This window comes from Cheilinus undulatus, linkage group 12, assembly GCF_018320785.1.
Source record: "Cheilinus undulatus linkage group 12, ASM1832078v1, whole genome shotgun sequence".
NCBI classification, from domain to species: Eukaryota; Metazoa; Chordata; class Actinopteri; order Labriformes; family Labridae; genus Cheilinus; species Cheilinus undulatus.
Window position 1 is genome coordinate 27,822,713 of NC_054876.1, and position 20,405 is coordinate 27,843,117.

The following is a 20,405-nucleotide window of genomic DNA, read 5'->3' on the forward strand; positions in this document are numbered from 1 at the left end:
GCAGCTGTTGAGGTTCCAACTTATATTTCTAGCTGGTTGGCTCTGTTGTACCTCCCACGACGAGTGTCTGTCATCTCTTCCTTGATGCTTGAAGCAGTGCCACTTTACCTCATTCAGCTTGTGCCTGAAAGTAAGCAACAGAGCGCGTTCAGTTTTCCCTGCCGGAAATTACCCACCAGTTCAGATTTTAACCGGTTTGTTACCTTAGAGAGGGGAAGGGGTCCTCATATAGAACAGGGAGAGAGGTTCACTGAGTCATCAGAATTAAATGTTGACATTTGTCAGTGACAGTGCAGATAAAAGTATTCACTCCCTTGGATGTTTTACCCTTTTATTGATTTTATTAATCAGTCATGGTCAATTTAATTTGGGTTTTTGACACAAAATGAAATAAAACAAAGTCTTTAATATCAAAATGAAAACATATTTCTATAAAATTATTTTATTAAACAACCCTTCAAAGTGACTGACCTTATTTAACAGACATCCGGCCAATTGTTTCCAGTAGTTTTACAATGAGTGAGATGGGGATGACCTATCCACTCAGACTCAGTGCTGTGATTTCAGCCAGTGGTGCATCTACTAAATACTTACTTGAAAGGGGATGAATATTTATGCAAACACTTATCTTACATTACATATTTTTTATTTGATTGACATTACTTTGTGCAAATCTGTTTTCAAATTGGCATTTAACACCCGGGACTGCTCACATATTCTTAGTGCAAGCTAGTGGTCTTTCATTTTAAAATTCAGAGGGATCATTAAAACAAAACAAAAAAATCATACAGCACTTGTATAAAACATATGTTTTGTTGGCAAACCACTAACTACTAAAGCAACATCACATGAACTTGTGTATCATAAATCATTACCTATCGGTGGATTGCTAGGAGTACTTACACTGCCTGCTTTTTCTATCTTAGGAGTAAGTTTTACTCTGTACTTTTGTACGCTTATGTTATTTTAATAATAGTTTAAGAGAAAGCGACTTTATACAGTGGAGTCAGGGGTAAGAAAATTCTTAGCGAAAAAAATGTTTGTTGATTAAAGCACTACAGACTCATCTGTTAACACAAGAACTTTAATTTTCAGGTTTACCAAATCTGTCTCTTGCACTAGAGATGTTTGGTAAATATGCAATCACCACTGGATCCTCCCTGATGTTTGCCTACTCTGCTGAACTCTACCCTACAGTGATCAGGAACACAGGAACAGGGACATGCATCACAGTTTCCAGATTAGGCAGCTGCATGGCACCAGCGTTGCTACAGCTGGGTGAGTATTATGACTCTCTAGATAATAACTATCAAACAAAATGGCTTATGGAGTGAACCTCTAGTGACAGGCCCTGGCATTTTGCTCTGGTGATCTTTTTAGTTGCTAAAGGTCGGCAAAGTTCCCAACTGAAGAGATAGATGTATTGGATTTAACAGAGACACTCATAAAAAATATTGACTGCAGCTGCATTTGTGAACAGAACTGTCAATCATAGTGTTATTATGTTGATACATACATTTATATTCTTCTACTTCACCCTATAAGAGCAACTGTAATGGCCATGATTTCTCTCTTGGATGGATAAAGCTTTGCTAATTATAGTACGCCTTTTTATAGCATCAAATTATTAATTTTAACAAAGTTTGAAGAAAACTGAACACTCAGCCGTAAATCCCCATTAAAAGAACTAATTACAAAAAGTGTTCATATTTTCATATTGTTATCAGTGTCCCATTTGTTAACATGGAAGAGTAGGATTTTTTTTTCCCTGTAATTTGGACAGTTATTGTGTGCTTCAAATGTTTTATCTTACCTTATGTTATCAGTTTTTATACAGTATATGTAAAATAAATACATAAACGGCCTTAATCTTCCCTCCTTAATCTCTTCTCCTATTAAAGGTACATACTTTCAGTACCTTCCTTACATCATATTGGGAACTCTGGCTACTGTGTCTGCCTTTTTGGCTTTCTTCCTGCCAGAGAGTTTTGGAAAACCTTTCCCTGAAACAACTGAGCAGATGGAGCAAAGAAAAAGGTAGGCTGCTCTGGAAATGAAACTGTTTCGATAAAGACTCCACTTATAAGCATACATTTTATATTAAACATTTTATGTAATAAATCATAATACAGTGTATTTAGAAATATTCAGACCCTTTTCAGTTTTTCAGTTTTGTTATGTCACAGCCGGCTGCTACAGTGGAAAAAAAAATTATTCCCATTAATCTGCACACAGTATCACATAATGACAAAGTGAAAACTGAATGAAATGTTTGCAGATTTCTAAATATTAAAAAAATGAAATACATACATATTCAGACCCCCTGCTAAAAACACTTAAAATCTGGGCTCCTCCTATTTTTCTTGATCGTTGCTGAAATGTTTCTACATCTCAATTGAAGTCCATCTGTGGTCAACCAAACTGATTGTACATGATTGGAAAGGCACACACCTCTCTCTACAAGGCCTCACGGCTGATAATGCATATTAAAAAAAATCCAAGCCATGAGGTCAAAGGAACTATCTTCAGAGCTCAGAGACAGGATTACTGCATGGGACAGATCTGGGGAAGGCTACAAAAAACACAAGCACAATCTGCTGTTTATTAGCTGTTTGTTCCTCTGTTAAAATGCTGACACACTGTATGAGTACAGGTGTTAGAGACAAGGAAACAGTGGAGGAATATGGGTTGAATTTACATTGTCAAAATGCAAGTAATTTCTGAACATGATTTATTGGTAAGTAGAGTGTGAAAAGTGGATGTTTGTGAGTACAATGTTAAACTTTAAATCAGCAGCAGTAAAGGTCCTGAATTTGGTGGTTTTTAATCTATTTTAAGGAGTTTTAACATGTCTATGAAATAGTCTCAGTTTAATATAGATGCCGTTACATGACCCAATATAATCACACTATCAGTGAGAAGGCTCTGTCCATACATTTGCTCTTAGGGTAAATAGAGCAAGCAGAACAAAGGCAATAAAGTGAGTACTTTGAGAATGAGATTACTTAAAGCACTTAAACCTCAAGGGCAACCGGAGTGATACATTGACAGTTTTAACAGCTCTTTCAATCTTTTTATATGTAAGTGTTTATCATGCTCAGCAGTGATTTGATGATAAGATTTGTTCTCTGCTGCTTGGGAGCAAATTTGTTTGCAGATTGAAGAATTAAGGTTTAAAGAAGCACTGCAGATTACAGGTATATTACTGTAGCTAGTCATGGCACTGTTTTCAAACAGGGGCTCCTTTGAATCCAAGGCCTAATCTGTGCAATCCTGACTTTCAATAAAACATGTCAATAGATGGTCTAACATGATCTGAAAACATTATACTTGCTGGTGTAGTGGAAGCAGCTACTTCGTTAGTGAATTCAACATCTTCAAAGAAATGTGAGGACAGTAAACAACATTTATGTTTTTTTCTCTTTCCCTTGTAATAACAGAATGAAGTGTCCATGCATACCTGGAAACAAAGCCCCAAGAACACTGGTACCCCTGGACGATCCACTATGATTAACTGCAGAGTATTTTACCAACAGAGATCATATTTGATGATTCTTTTCAGTACGTTAACTTTTCTCCATGTCATTTTTTTAAGTATATTTGTTTAATAAACTGGTCAAAATAAAAAATGTATAATTTGGCTTTTTTTTTTAAAACACCACCACTTCCTTTTCAAAGGCATCTGCATCATTTTTTTTCTTATTCTTTCTGTAATATAGTAGTTGTTGATAAATGACTAGAAAATGCTGTTTTTGGCACGGATATGAAATGAGGAGTGTAGCGCCCCTTTATCTAATAACGCCCCATTATGTAATAACACCCAACTATAGGACTTGGTGTGGGCTCCAAGGTATGCCCTACCCAACTACCTTGCTCTAACTCTAACCACTTAGTGACTTATGCCGAAACCTAACCCCCCCTTCAGGGCTCTGAATAATCTCAAGGGAAGTGCCCACCCCTTGGCCATCTTTTGTTTGGGCTAAGCCCTGGATTTTAAACATGTCTGGCTCTGCCCCGTCCTACTACCCTGCCCTAACCGTAACTGCTTAGTGGCTGACAAAATACGGCGTTACTACGTAATGAATTGAAAATTTATTACATAATGTGGCTCTCCAAGGTGTGTCTGATGAGAAGAAAAGAAACAGAGTCATTAACAAAAGAGGAGAACACCAAGATAATTACACAATGAAGGATTATGATGAAACCACAGCATTCCTGGGTCAGTGGGGATGCTTCCAACGGGTTGTCTTCTTTGTGCTTGTTGCTAGCATCATACCCAATGGATTTGGGGCTTTTTCTGTTGTCTTTTTTGCTGACGTTCCCAGTCACCACTGCCTGGTGCCAGATGAAAATCTTACCGAAGGCTGGCTTGATGCCATTATCCCTGTCGAGGTAAGAAATGAAACTTTCTCAATGAGAGCGGCCCTATTGTCTGGCTCCGTTCTAATGTTCATATTTTGTAGTGACAAACTCCAAATTAGAGACTAGCTCAAATATATACTTATTCTTATTGTTCTTCAGGTATCATATTCATTTCCTTTGTAGAACAGTAATACTTTTATTATACCTGTTCAAGTTTCCCTACTCTGCTGTAAATTTAAAGGAACGCTTGTACCCCAACTGTAGCTCCATTACATGGGTTTTATACTGAATAGGTCATTTTCCAGACTAATAAAGTTTGTTTTCTGTGACCATGAGTTGGTAGATGGGAAACAGGAGCGGAGCCGTTGCAGCAGATACCAGCTGGATTTGGTTAAAAATTTCTCTGCTCAGGGTTTTATTCCTGGCAGGGATGTTAACCTTAGTCAGCTGGAACAGGAGGGCTGTGTAGACGGATGGAGCTATAGTAAAGATACCTATGAGTCCACTGTTGTCTCAGAGGTGAGTGTATACGAATACTTGAGTTTTTTTTCTTAGTGTAGTTTAAGCAATGGTCTCATAAACACTTTCTATGAACCAACCTCTTATAATGCGTTATAACATTTATACGGCATTATAAATGTATTCATAATGCATTCTAACAGCTGTTGCAAGTCATTATAAGCAGTCATAACAAGGAATGATTTATAATGCATTATAACTTAATACGTAAAAAAGGAGAGCATCCTATAAATTCTGGGTTTCATAATGCGTTATAGCTCCCCAAACTTTGTCCAGTCATAGATGTTCATAGAAAACTGATTCACTGCATCATAAGAAGTTATGATTTCTGATTCTCATATTGAATAATGAATTATTAATACTTGTAACGTGCGATAGCATGGCTTTGGTGGCTGTAAGTGAAGTGAGAGCCCTGTATGAGGTTACTGATCATTATTAGATCTTTTGACACATTTATAACAACCTATAAGCAGTATTTGGTGACTGTAGGTAAAGTGTAAAACTAAAATACGTCATAAACAAACAACTGCTTTATAGATATTAAGTTTATTGTCATTGCATGGTAAACAACAAAATGTCATTTGGCAGTCTCCTCTGTAGCAGCAAACTATATATATATATATATATATATATATATATATAAAAGACAAATAGCTAATAGTTATGAACACAAAGTGCATTCCCATGTGGTCCACGAGTCAGGTGTCCGGTCCTCTGTACATATGGTGCGGCCTACTAGCTCAGCTAGCTAGTCCGGAGCCTGCTAGCTCCACGGCTAGGTCCGGAATGTTTTCGTGCAGCCAGCTCTCTGTTATTATCAAGACACAGTCGGCGGAGCGATGGTTAAAAATCAACATCGTCATGTCGTCCATCTTGTTGGCGCGAGAGTGGGCATTTGCGAGAAAAGTGTTAGGTACGGCAGGTTTGTTTCGCCGCTCTTGACGTAGCCTGCAGCCCGGCTCGTTTGCCCCGCCTCTTTCCCCCCGGCTGTAGGTGGTGTGCTGCCCTGCGTCACTAATGCCGATGCCGAACAGGTACCAGAGGACTTCGCTAAAACTCTTGAAAGACTCTAAAAACACTGATACCTGAGATCCTCTCACATCTAAAGACACTTTAACAGCAATCCGTTGAGCTTTTAGTCTCAGACTAAGATTTTGCAAAGACTGGTGGTCACTAACTACAAAAATAGGTTACGATTCCTTTGAGATTAATTCCCATCATGCATCCATTGGATATTCACAATAGTATTTTTTTTTAGCAGGGAACACGATGCAAAAGGAGATGGAGATCGCCTTTGGGCTAATATCTCTTATAATCCGATGTTTTTAAACCATGTACTTCGAGGAGATACAAAAGTAAAGTTAAACATCGAAGCAACTTTGCAAGTTACCGCTACAACCAGGGAACTTTACCGGAAACACTTCAGAATAAAAGTACCGTATGAAAAGGCGAGCCGTCTCACCACGGAAACAAACTGGTCGGGCTTTTACTTTGAAAATCTCAGTTGCGGTTGACCGAACCTGTCATGTCAGCCTGGAGTGAATTGACAGACAAACACACAGGTGCAGAGATCTGACTGCAGCTCTGAGCAGAAGTGTTTCAATCTCGGGAGTTCTGAGCGGACATTCAGCGGCTCTAGGTTGATCTGCGCTCACTTTCATGTTTTGAAGAATGAAGTGTTGACATACAACACCGGCTCCCATTGGTCATGGACAACGGTCACGTCACTGAGAAATAATATCAAACAAGTCTGATATTATCTTAAAGGGGCTCTATGTAAGATTTTTTGCTTTAAAACTTTCCACTTTTGAGTATATAATGGTGCGCACTTTATCCCGATGTGAAGAAAGAGGCTCTTTATGTCTTCCTTGTTTGCGAGTAAACGACTGGCTAGCTCAGCCCAAACACCCACACAAACTCCTTGGAAACATAAAAAACTAAGACAGTTTTATCCGCTGAAGCCTGTCAAGCTAAAAGAGAGTGTAACCGACGCAGGGGGAAATGGAGGATAAATATGGATGGATCATTTGAGAAATAGAGGGAGCTACGCTCAGGATGAATACTGATCCAAAAATGGCTGTCTTTCTGTGGAAAAGCTAAAGCATCATCCTGAACCATGAAATACAATGTAGTGTTTTATGTTGTATAAACCGTATGCTACATCACGTTAGCTTGCTTACAAAGATGCTATCCAAACAACGAGAATGTCACGTTACTCATTCAGTGTTTTCCGGATAATATTTCATCTTTTTCTTGCTTCCTGGCATGGACTGAACTTACTGAGTTTATGTTTTGATACTTAGTTTGTAAAATAAATCTATAATAACTCTAATATTATCTTGTGTATACACAAGAGGAAGTGATTGATGTGTGATGTCAGTTTAATATCACTACAATGCATAAAATTAAAGTTATCTTACATTTCTTATATTATTTAATATATAAAAAAACATTTAAAAAAATACACGCACTAAAATGGATAATATGAGAGTTATTGTAGATTTATTACTTAGTTTAAGATAAAAACAAACAAACAAAAAAAAAAACCCATTAAATTACCCTAAAGACTATTTTGCCAAAAAAGTCATATAGTGTAAAAAAGATTTTTGCCATTTTAAGGCGGTGTTTCTTCAGTCTTGGCGTTAAAGGGGCTCTATGCAAGATTTAGAAAAATATCAGTGTAGCGACACTGCCGGCCATTAGGCGAACTACAACAATATTGTGTTGCTCATCCACGACAGCACGCTCCTTGCTCATAAACGGCACAAAGGCTATTAAAAAAGGACGATATCTTTGCGACCATTTCTATGAATGAACAACTTAGCGACTTAGTGCAGCACTGACCAATTTGTCTTTTTAAGTGTGTAATGTGTGATGTGTATTGAAGGGGACGCGTTTTAGAGCAGAAGCAACAGGGCTAACGTTGCTTAGCTCTGATAATGGTGCCTTGACCACGGATATCAGATAGCTGACATTATGTGTTGAAGATATTTTACAAACTAAGTATCAAAACATAAACTCAGTAGGTTCAGTTCATGCCAGGAAGCAAGAAAAAGATGAAATATTATCCGGAAAACACTGAATGAGTAACGTGACATTCTCGTTGTTTGGATAGCATCTTTGTAAGCAAGCTAACGTGATGTAGCATACGGTTTATACAACATAAAACACTACATTGTATTTGATGGTTCAGGATGATGCTTTAGCTTTTCCACAGAAAGACAGCCATTTTTGGATCAGTATTCATCCCGAGCGTAGCTCCCTCTATTTCTCAAATGATCCATCGATATTTATTCTCCATTTCCCCCTGCGTCGGTTACACTCTCTTTTAGCTTGACGGGCTTCAGCGGATAAAACTGTCTTAGTTTTTTATGTTTCCAAGGAGTTTGTGTGGGTGTTTGGGCTGAGCTAGCCGGTCGTTTACTCGCGGAAGCAGCCTTCTCCATTCTACACGCCCTTGTCAGGTATAAACAGAGAAACGGGGTGCGCGCATTACGTAGTACCCGACGTCACTTCCGTTGAGATTTCGCGGAAAATTCGGCCCGAGTTCTTCACAGAGAAACGACTCCACAGGCTTATACAGGCAAACAAGGAAGACATAAAGAGCCTCATTCTTCACATCGGGATAAAGTGCGCAGCATTATATACTCAAAAGTGGAAAATTTTAAAGCAGAAATCTTGCATAGAGCCCCTTTAATGTTTGCATGTTTTGATTAGAGAAATACTCACTTCAAAAATATCATTATTCTGCTTTTTTCTTGATGGTAGACTCATGAAACCATTTCTGTTTTTTTTTGTCACAATCAGAGGTGTCAAGTCACTAAGTACTAATACTTTGTTACCTTACTTAAGTAGAAATTTTGGGTACCTATACTTTACTGGAGTAATTATTTTTCAGCCTACTTTTTACTTCTATGCTTTACATTTTCAAGCAATTATCTGTACTTTCTACTCCTTACATTTTAAAAATAGCCTTGTTTCTGCTATTTCGTTTCAGCTTTTTTTCATTCCGGCTTGTCATCGTTCAAAAAAACACAAACAAAGAACCCAAAAACCTATCCAGATAAATCACGTCATTCAGATAGAGTGAATTTGATTGTGGTTGGATGAGAAGTACAGTGCTTAACAGATTTATTAGACCACCTGTCATATTTGTCTCAAAGACCATCCAGCATCATGAAGTGCTTTAATGCGGACTCTTTCATTTTCAGTGAGCTCTCCACATTTTACCATTTTGAACAGGAATGAGGGATTTCAAACTGAGTTCACCCAAATTTGAGCCGGCTCACTGGGCCTCTCTGAGAAGTCAGAAATTAATCAAGCATAACATTCAACCACTAAAACTCATTTTTCTCTTCAGGAATGCAAGTGAATAACTATAATTTGACATATTAATCAAGAAATATTAATGTGGTTTACTATTTTTTCAGTTTTTTGTAAATCAGTAAATTTGAAAATTCATGGATAACAATAATAATTATATTTTAGCATTAAAAATATCATTTGGGTTAAGGAGCTTCTACATATTGGTGTATTAACCATTGCAGAAACATGAAAAATGATTTTTGTATTTACCAATGCTGTTAATTTAGGGCAGCTGTGGCAGAAACCTTACTTTGGTTAGGGTTAGGGTGGTCTAATAGATTTGTTAAGCACTGTATAAACATAATACCATTCCGACACCCTATTGGTTTGTACGCGAACCATTGCACCTGTGCACGACACAAATCACACCACACTTCAGGAAATATCAGATGTATGTAGCCTCGTATGAAGATGTCCGTGGCAGAGACTCAAGAGAACTCAAGCGAAATGTCCCAACCAAGCACAGCGAGGAGGTTGGTAGTACACATATATGGTTCCTGAGTGTATTTGCATTGTGCTAAAATGTGTTCATTTTCAATGGGTATAAATGCAGCTGAAACAGGTGCATCCCGAATTTTTCAACATTAACATTTTAATATAACATTATAGTCATTATGGCCTTTAGAAAAAATGTTCTTTGGGGAGGTGAGGTAGTGCACTACAGGCCCCTGTGGCGCAGCCTAAGCTTTTGTCCTTAATGGCGGCACCCCCCATTACTTTTACTTTTATACTTTCGGTAGTTTTGAAACCAGTACTTTTATATTTTTAACTTGAGTAAAAAGCTTGAGTTGATACTTCAACTTCTACAGAAGTCTTTTTAAACCCTAGTATTTATACATCTACCTGAGTAATGAATGTGAATACCTTTAACACCTCTGGTCACAGTGTCAGGTGCAAATTGCAATAACGCCCAGTGTGATCACAATTAGCCACTATTACCAAACTGTTAGCACTATTGTAAGTGTAAGAGTAGCCTAATGAAACATGGCATGCAAGTCATGATGTGTCTTACCAGTTGGTGGCACAATGGCAGATGTTATCTGTTGGCATACAGAAGTGTTAGGTAGTGATTTGCCATCACACAAGTAAATCTGAACCAGTTTTGATGAAGTATGTGTGGTGATGTATTGTTATGTGGTGAGAAATTGAACTTAAATGAGCTACCAAAGCTCTTTTCAGTTTTGCTGATTTTTTTCAAGCTTTTTTGAGGTCTTAACAAATTTAACATTGGTCTGCATTTAGTTTGTTGGAGCACATAATCAAAGCTTGGGGCCTGAAAATGTCCATTTCTACCAGAATTGATTAAAAACAATTACATTGTCGGAATTATTCATGATAAATATAAATTATGTGATCTGATATTAAGGGAATCCTGAACATTACTTGACAGGACTTAAAATTAAGTCTTATAGATGTGGTAAAGTAGAGAAGATGATTAATGTGTCAGTTTGATTGTCCCTACAATGTATAATATTAGAGTTACTGATTTTATTTTAATATATATAAAATCATAAAAATCACAGTAAATACTTATTAGGAAAATAGGTCTTGTAGTATAAAGTAGAAGACATGATTAATGTGTGATGTAAGTTTAATGCCACAGCAATGAATAATATTAGAGCTGCAAGTCTTTCAATCGTCTTGGCGTTACGTATGCAAATTATGTTTCTCTGTGATGTGACCATCATCCACGACCAATGGGAGCCAGTGTTGTGCATAAGCACTTTAATTCACTTAATTCTTCAAAATATCAACGTGAGTGTAGATCAATCTAGAGTCACTGAATGTCTGCTCAGAACTCAACAGTGTTAATTTCATTGACTAAAACTGTGACTTAAAATGTTGGTAGACAGCTTTTTTCTTCCATGACAAAAACTAGACTAAGACTAACAAAAATAGATCTGTGATGACTAAAATTGACAAAAACTGAGTTTAGTTTTCGTCAAGATGACTGAAACTAGACAAAAATGTAATTTTGTTTCCGTTGGACATTCAAAATCCATGATATTTCTCCACTGTGGGTAAATGTGTAGAACAACAATACATCTGTATCTATTCTGCTTCTCAGCTGTAGAAAGCAAAAACACACTACCATGATTTAGTACCAGATTAAGGCAAAAAAATAAACGCTTGTCTCTGTTCTTTCTTTTAACCTGCCAATGGAACTCGAGATGGAAATCAGCTGTATGTCTATAATCTCTCGTATTTACGTGTAAAAGTTCATTAATACGAACTGTTCCATTTTAAAAATAAATAAAATACAAATACAGAAGTAAAGTCTAAAATGTGAGGACTTTTTATGGACTAATATTAGACTAAAATGTTTTAAGTTTTCATCGACTAAAACTGGACTACATCTAAAAAGGACAGACTAAAATGTAACTAAAACTAAAATGCATTTCAGTTAAAGACTAAAACTGAAAATAAAAACAGCTGCAAAGATTAACGCTGGAACTCCCGAGATTGAAACACTTTTCGAGAAGGGTCTAGCTGCAGCCGCAGCCGCTACAAACCGCGCCCTGTACAAAATACACCTACCCCAATGAGCTACCCCTAAACCTAACCAGTGGAAACTAAAATGCTAAAGCTAAGCTAATAGCACAAGTGGGCGTATTTTGTAGGTAGCGTGTTTTGTAGGGGGTGTGGTTTGTACGGTGGCCGTGGCTGCAGTTGGGTATTATTGACCTAGCCAGGTGCTAGGCTATCAGCTAGCCGTCTTCTTCTTCTTCTTGTTTTCCATCAGTTTCGGCGCTGCTAGGCGCCTTCCACTGGTCAGACTAGGTGTCACACTCTCGTCGCATATCCTCACATACAGTCCTGTATCGTGCAGGAACTGTAAAAGTGCTTTCATTATCTGCTGGTGGTTGTCATGGAGGCCAAAGAACAATTTAATAGAGAATGAAAATAATCCCAGATCTGCTAGTGTCTTAAACAAATTTCTCCTCTCAGCATCATAGTTACTACATTCAAGAAGAACATGTTTTACTGTTTCAGGGTGGCCACACCCACATAGCCCTGTGTGTTTCCCAGTAATACACAAATCATAATTTAATCCACAGTGTCCCAGTCTTAATCTGCATATTTTAACAGAATCTTTCCGGTTTCCTTGATAATAAACAACTTTTTAAATTTTGGGTGAAAAGAGAAATAGTGTCTTCCCTTGTCTTCTATTTCCCATTCTCTTTGCCATTCATTCTCCACACACGCTTTAATTTTCGCTCTCAGCTCAACTCTTCCCATAGGGATCTTCACATCTATTTCCCCTTTCTTGAGGGTTGCTTTTGCTATTAAGTCTGCTATTTCATTTCCCTTTACACCTGCATGCCCAGGAACCCAGCAAAACTTGACTTTGCCGCCAGCCTTCCCAAATCTGAACAGGACAGACAAAATTTCATTTAATATTTCAGGAGAAGCTTTTGATCTGCCTCCTCTCAAAGCCATTAGTGATGCTGCAGAATCAGAACAGATCAGTACTCTTGGTATTTTACTATCCTCTATCCACCACAAGGCCCGAAGAATTGCCAGTAGTTCTGCAGTGAACACAGCGCTATCATTTGAAATTCTTTTATTAAATCCATACCCGAGCTGGTCCACAAATACACCAAATCCTGCAGTACCCCTCTCTGGATCCATAGACCCATCTGTAAAGACTTTTAGATAAGATCTTTCTTCTATATTAAGTAGATGTTCTACTTTAAGGCCGATCCCTTAGAAAGGACAAGTTAACATCCACCACTTGTATTAGCCAAGGAGGCACAGATGACCAGCTTAAATGTTGAGCTATGCTGTCATGACTTAATCCCTGGTTTTTGACCCACTGACTCACGTCATCAAGAAATGGTCTGTACTTGACCCTGGGGTTGGAATCGGAGGACTCCTGTAACAAACACCTTGAAGGGAGGAATTGAGGGAAACCATTAAGTTTTGCCCAGTATTGCAGCCCCAGTTTAACGGCCCTTAATTGTAAAGGCATTTCTCCCATTTCCAAAAGCAGCGCAGGGACAGGGGAAGTTTTAAAAGCTCCACAACATAGCCTTAACACCTTGGCCTGAAGGAAATCTAACTTGCCAAGCACTGACTTAGCAGCTGATCCATATACAAAACAATCATAATCAATAACAGATCTTATCATTGCTTGATATATTAAATGCATGGACCCTCTCTTTGCCCCCCAATCACACCCTGCTAAACTTCTCATTACATTTATTACTCTTTCATATTTAGTTAACATTTTTGTAATATGAATAATATGTCCAAGTCAAGCGTTCATCGAACCAAACACCCCAAAATTTAAAGTTTTTCACCCTCTCTAAAGGGGATCCATGCATGGATAACTCAACACTCGGAGGCTTCTGTTTAAAGCCAAAGATCATATATCTGGACTTTGTGGGTGAGATCTTAAAGCCCCATTTGTCTGCCCACTCCTCCACAGAGACTAAGGTTCTTTGGACTTGTTTTAAAGTAAACTCTACATTTCTTCCTCTTGTCCAAATGGAACCATTGTCTGCAAAAAGCGACTGTCCAAACCCTCTCCCAATATTCATAAATATATCATTTATCATTATATTAAATAACACTGGACTAATCACACTTCCTTGCAGGGTGCCATTGTCTATTTGAACAGTCTTTGAAGTTTTGCCACCCACCTGCACCTCAATTGTTCTTCTCATTAGAAAATTTTTGATCCAATTTTACATTTGTCCTCTAACTCCCAAGTCATATATTTTAATCATAAGTCCTTCCTTCCACAAGGAGTCATATGCTTTCTCAATATCCAAGAATACACTTACAACTACTTCTTTATTATAAAATGCACTTTAATGTTGCGGTCTAAAACTGCCACGGACTCCACTATCGATCAGCCATTCCTAAAACCATTTCGATATTTGGCAAAGAGCCCTTTGCTTTCTAGGAAATATACTGACCTGTTTGTAACCATTCGTTCCATGATTTTACAGAGCGCTGAGGTTAAAGCTGTAGGTCAATAAGAACCTGGGTCTGAAGCATCTTTGCCTGAGAATAGGAATTATGACTGCATGTTTCCATTCAGTTGGTAAAAACCCCTCTGCCCACACAAATTTGAATAAAGACAAAATTTCTTCTAGAACACAATAATCAAGATGTTTAAACAATTCATATGAAAGTTAGCCATCAGCGTGGGCCCATGTAGTTTTTTATGCAAGTCTGCCGGCCTTTCTGGCTGGTCTGGCTCTCTGTGCTCGCTGCTAGGCCGAGCTGTTATAATGCATTATGAATACATTTATAACGCCTTATGAATGTTGTTATAATGCATTATAACATTCATAGAAAGTGTTACCACATATGTTTTAATCCTGGCCTTTGTAAAACTTTGTGTTTGTTTCTTGAAAAAATGTTGAAAATCTGGGCTGTTTGTATTTTACCTTTGAATAGGATAAAGTCAAATAAAAGGTAAATAGAATGATAAAGGAGCTGCTTTTACACAAAACCAAACAGTACAGGACAAGATTTCACAAGTAATTGTTTAAATATTTATGCATGAATTTCCAGTTTGATTTGGTGTGCAGTGAGCAGTGGAAGCAGCCGTTCACCTCTACCATCTTCTTCCTGGGAGTTCTTATTGGATCATTCATCTCAGGACAGCTCTCAGACATGTAAAGCTTTATTGGTGCAATATCATCTTTTTAAATGCTCAAATCAAAAGTGGGATCCTTTATTCTATGTTTTTGGCAAATTTAAAATTTTATCTTATTTGTTCTCCTGCGTCTTTTTTCCTTGATTCTAGGTTTGGGAGAAAACCTGTTCTCTTTGCAACCATGGCACTTCAGACTGTCTTTACATTTGTTCAAATCTTCTCCCTGTCTTGGGAAGTTCTGTGCATCCTCACCTTCATTGGTGGAATGGGACAAATCTCCAACTATCTGTCTGGATTTGTGCTCGGTAAATGTCTTATAGTCATGTTCCAATAAATGACACTTAAAAATACTGAGGAATTTTGCACACCAGTCTTGTTTCTTTCAATGTATTTACAACTTCTCCCAGCCACCTCTAAAATTAATTTCTCTTTGTACGCAGGAACTGAAATTTTGACTGGCAATGTGAGGGTGTTATTTTCATCAATGGGTGTATGCCTGGGCTTTGCTTGTGGCTACATGATGCTGCCACTCTTTGCTTATTATTTAAGGAACTGGAAATCTCTCCTGTTGGCTTTGTCTGTGCCTGGACTGGCTTACCTCCCTCTCTGGTGGTAGGTTGTCCTCTTAACCATGAATTATCAAACTTTATTTATGGTAAATGTTGGTATGTTCTTGAAACACACTTTTGTGACCATGGCAGGATCATCCCAGAGTCTCCCAGATGGCTGCTCAGTCAGGGGAGAGTGGAGGAGGCTGAGGCCATAGTGAGAAAGGCTGCTAGGTGGAACAAAGTTCAGGCTCCACTGGTCATTTTTGAGGAAAGTAGCGCACTTTTAAGTTTAATTTGATTTTAATAATTTCATCATGTGCCTGGATATTAACATTGTTTGTACAGTTCACCAAGAAGGTCAGTTTGAGGGTCTCGGGGTGACTGGCTAACAAGCTCTAATAAAGTGAGACCGAGATTTTGTATCTTGCAGGCTGATGGGATAATGACACTCCCGAAGAAACACCACAACTTTTTTAGTCTGCTGAAGACAAAAAACATCAGAAACACAACTGTGATTCTGTGCTTACTGTGGTAAGGACCTAGTAACGGCTCTTCAATCACCAAAGCAATACAGTGAGAGAGTTTTAGGCTTTAATTGAAGTCGTTTAATTAGTCTCTATGTAAAAGTTAAATACGTATTTTTTCTAATATGCAAATGTATTTATCTCCCCAGGTTCTCCTTGAGTCTTGGATACTATGGCCTGTCCCTCAACACATCCCGACTTCATGCTGACCCCTTTCTCAGCTGCTTCATTTCAGCCATTGTAGAGGTTCCAGCTTACATTTCCAGCTGGTTTGCACTACGATACATTCCTCGACGAGTATCTACCATCTGCATCTTGCTCTTTGGGGGAGTCTCACTGTACCTGATTCAGCTGATACCAAAAAGTAAGCAGTGTTATGTTACATCAAGATACTGTACATTTCTACATAAACACCCCAAAACTAATAAAGATTTATCTGAGTTTTCACAATAAGTCATCTCTTAATTTTCAGGTTTACTTAGTCTGTCTGTTGCACTGGAGATGCTGGGAAAATTTAGTATTACCAGTGGTACATCCCTGATGTTTGTCTACACAGCAGAGCTTTACCCAACAGTGATCAGAAACACAGCGACTGGAACATGTAGTACTGTTTCTAGAGTTGGCAGCTGTATTGCACCTTTTCTTTTACAGCTGAGTAAGTAAACCAACTTCTATTTGTCCATCCCCAAAGCATCTTTTGTCTCTACTCAGGCCTCTGTCATTTTATTTCCCCTTCTCTTTGTACAGGTGTATACTTTAAGTATCTTCCATATATATTGTTGGGGACTCTGTGTGCTGTGTCTGCCTTGGCTGCCCTCTTCCTGCCAGAGAGCTTTAAACTACCCCTCCCTGAAACAATTGAACAGATGCACGAGAGAGAACGGTGGGTAACATGAGGAATATGTTGAAAAACTTTCCCTGAAGTTTCATTTCTTAAACTGTCTGGGTTTTTGCAAATTAAGACAGGGAAGAAATCATTTTTACTCTGCACTCTGTAAATCATGATGGTTTAAAAGGCCGAGAATTAACCAGATACCACAATACAGACCAAACAAGTTCAGGTTAATTTTAAGAGCCTGTGTTATTATTGTTGCTATTATGATTAAGAAAGCATTCAAACCATTTCCAAGTTTATATTCAGAACAAGCTTATTATAGTTAACTAAAACTAAATAACTACAATTAAAAGGTAAAAATCATTTTAGTTAACTGAAACTAAATAAAAACTGAGCTTTATAAGAAAAATGAAAACTAACTAGAATAAAATGCTGTGCTGACAATACTAACCAAAATGAAATAAAATTAAAGACAAAATCTCCTTAGTTTAGTCTTTGGCAGCAGAAGACTGTCTGACATAAACACCCAGGACTGGAGAGAGTAAAGTGACCTGATTTGATTGCAGAAGACTTTACGTAAAGGAAATTGTAGGTCTTGAGTTGTATACAAACATAAAAATTGAATAAATAAAATGAAAAGTGAAGAGCCTTTTTGGGTCTGACCCTTGACAGGTGTCAGAAAAACTAACACTAAAACTGATAAAAACTAAACTAAAACGAAGTATTTTTTCAAAATTAAAACTACACAAACTAAGAAACCTGCAGGAAAAAACTACTAAAAACTAAACTGAAATCTATAAACAAAAGGTTAAAACTACACAAAAATAAAAACTAATGAGAAATCCCAAACCATTATAACCTCAGTTCAGAATCCTTTTACGATTAATGAAGTGACCCCCCAGTCAAAACATTGTGGTCAAATGTGTATTTTTTATTATCATACTGCCAGTGTGGATTAATTAAAAACAAAAAATGAATATGACGGGATAAACAGTGGATTCAGAAAGTATTCAGACCCTTTTCACTTTTATTAATTCTGTTGTTTTGCACAATTTTTTGTAGCCTTCTCCAGATCTGTGCCTTGCAAAAATCCTGTCTCTGATTTCTGTGGGCAGTTCCTTCATCAGAGAGGCGTGAGCCTTTATAAATTATGTCCAATACATTCAATTTAGCACAGGTGGACTCCAATCAAGGTGTAGAATTGGTAGGAACGATTGAGAGAAATGGGAGGCACCTGAGCTCAGATTCAAGTGGTTTTGCAAATGGTCTGAATACTCCCGTCAAGTCAATGTGATTTCAGTTTATTTTGAATACATTTGTAAAAATTTCTAAAATTCTGTTTTCACTTTGTCATTATGGGGAACTCAATGTAGATTGATGAGAATATGTATATTTTTTCAACTAACATCAGGCTGCTGCATAAAAAAAAAGAAAATGGAAAAAGGAGGCAGTCTGAATACTTTCTGGATTCAGTGTAACGTACCTTAACATGATAATACATATTTTAGAAAAGGTAAGTCAAAGTATCGTGCTCGTCTTTAAATCATGACTTAAAATCCCATAACAAAGTAAATTAAGAATAAATTAGTTTCATCAGCCTAGAAAATATGTATTTTAAACTTTTAAACCCAGTGTTGTCACACTTACCACTGATCACATCTTATAAAAACTGATATATTGTATTGCTTTTAAGTCCTAGCTGACTCTGATTTGTGAGACAATAAAAGACAACAAAAATGTCACAAGTATTCCTTTATTACAGGCATCAACAGTGTCTCCTTGTCATTCTTATAATCTCAATCATAAATTGATTCTTAAATTGTTAGCAGTGGGGGAAAATATTTTTAAAAATGCAATTTATTTCAGTTTTCCTCTTTTAAATGTTTTTCCTTTTTTTCCCTCAAACAGCTTGAAATGGCCACTCATCGCTATGAAACAACAATCAAAACCTGGGGTACTTTCTGAAACTAAACTTTGATTGTCTAAGATGTTCCAAAATAACTGGAATATGTTGTAATTAATTTGAAAATGTAATATGATTAAACAGACATGCAATGAAAGATTGACATGGATATGTATTTCAACAGTCGACCATTTAGGAGTTGATTAAATGTGCTTGAATTCTCTGTGTGGCTTCATGAATCAGCAATGTATACAAAATAATAACAATGCACTTTAAAACATTTAAGTAAATATGTAATGAAAAATGCAGTTGTATTTTTTTAGAAAATGCATCATTTATTAAAATATCATCGGTAAAATTGCATTGATAAGTATAAGACTATCATTTGTCACACTGTTCCTTTCACAGTGTTAACAAAATAAGAAAACTCCTGATGAGTTATTTGAAGGCACCATTGCATTGTTCGAATTAATGTTAAGTTTCTTTGTCCTGTTTAAGTTGCATCATTTCACAAATCCAGTGACAACATGGACAGATTTGTGATTTCTGCCCAGTTATCTGCCTCGTAACAGGGCTTGACATTGACACCATTGACACGCCAACTAGCCAAATGCGGTTGGATTTCGGCCGTGGCGGTTAGCAGCGTGACTTTAACTAGCCACGATGGCGGGTTGAATTTATCAGTGTCACAACTAATGCTTCACTCTGAAAGTGCTTGTCAGTTAGCCCTTATGATTTAGACTTGTTACAGAGAGGCTGTTCGGCACATGAAAGCTCAAATTTCCCTCCAAAATAACTGAAAAGTGGCTGGTCTCTTCATCCATTCATGCGTATTTTACGCAGCGCCAAGGGCTTTGATGCTGTGATCATCGGTGGAGCTAGGGGGTGGCTACTGGGGCTTAAGCCCCGGATGTTTTCATCCTCTGGCATTCCTCCCCCAGAAATCTTTGACCTTCAAAAGCTTGATTTCCTATATTTTGGTGTGTTTTGCGTTTTTTTTCTTACTAAAAATGAAGTGGCTAAATTAGCTATGAATTGCAGAAAAATTCTCAAGTTAACTGTTTCCACATGATGGAGTCAATAAGGTCAGACTAAACACAAAATCAAACCATCTTCTGGAGTCTAAAAGCCACATAATATTTATCTGCATAATATCCCAGATAAATGAGAGACCAAATCCTGTCAGATTTTCAGAATTGCCAATATTTTAAAAAGTAAAAAAGTTAGTGTTTCTGTCTGATTTTAACCTCTCCAGTCTACAGTCAGCTCACACTTCAGCAGAAACACGGTAAACAGTCGACCCAGGCCAAATCATGAGTAGAAGTTTAATCTCCCTCTTTTAGATCATCCTTTATTCTATATGGTTCATGTCTGACTACAGTGTTTTAAACACAGCTGTAACCAAATGTTAAAGTATATGCCAAGAGTTTTGTTCAAAATGATAATAAAGTTATCTTTTTGGTTTGTTATTATTTATTATTTTATTTTTTGAGAGAGATTTTTCTCCAAATAAATGAGTTAGACTGTATTTAACATCTCTGCTGAGCTCAGTGCGTGTGTGACGGACTGACCCAGGGTCACCGGCATCACTGCACAGACTCACAGTTAACAGGATCAGATCACTGATTATCAAACATGTTCAGAACTCGAAGAATAACTTTCAGAAAGGAGTTTTGTCAGGAACGTGGAGGATGCATATTTATTTTCTCAGTTATAGCTCTATAATCGAACT

At 37.4% G+C, this 20,405-nt stretch overlaps 2 protein-coding genes across 2 annotated transcripts; both read left to right on the top strand.

The window, feature by feature from the left end:
- Nucleotides 1–1,124: 1,124 nt before the first annotated feature.
- On the top strand, nt 1,125–3,607 carry LOC121519239 (solute carrier family 22 member 5-like). The gene is made up of 3 exons (XM_041802079.1): nt 1,125–1,278; nt 1,902–2,037; nt 3,441–3,607. The coding sequence occupies exons 1-3, from the start codon at nt 1,125–1,127 to the stop codon at nt 3,508–3,510; spliced, it is 360 nt and encodes a 119-aa protein (XP_041658013.1). The 3' UTR covers nt 3,511–3,607.
- A 556-nt stretch (nt 3,608–4,163) lies between these two features.
- Nucleotides 4,164–20,074, top strand: LOC121518862 (solute carrier family 22 member 5-like). Its single transcript, XM_041801529.1, has 11 exons — nt 4,164–4,392; nt 4,699–4,881; nt 14,776–14,879; nt 15,011–15,165; nt 15,301–15,472; nt 15,562–15,688; nt 15,842–15,942; nt 16,085–16,299; nt 16,408–16,590; nt 16,683–16,818; nt 18,679–20,074. Exons 1-11 carry the CDS (start codon nt 4,186–4,188, stop codon nt 18,746–18,748), a joined length of 1,653 nt encoding a protein of 550 aa, XP_041657463.1. The 5' UTR covers nt 4,164–4,185; the 3' UTR covers nt 18,749–20,074.
- The last annotated feature ends 331 nt before the right edge of the window (nt 20,075–20,405 follow it).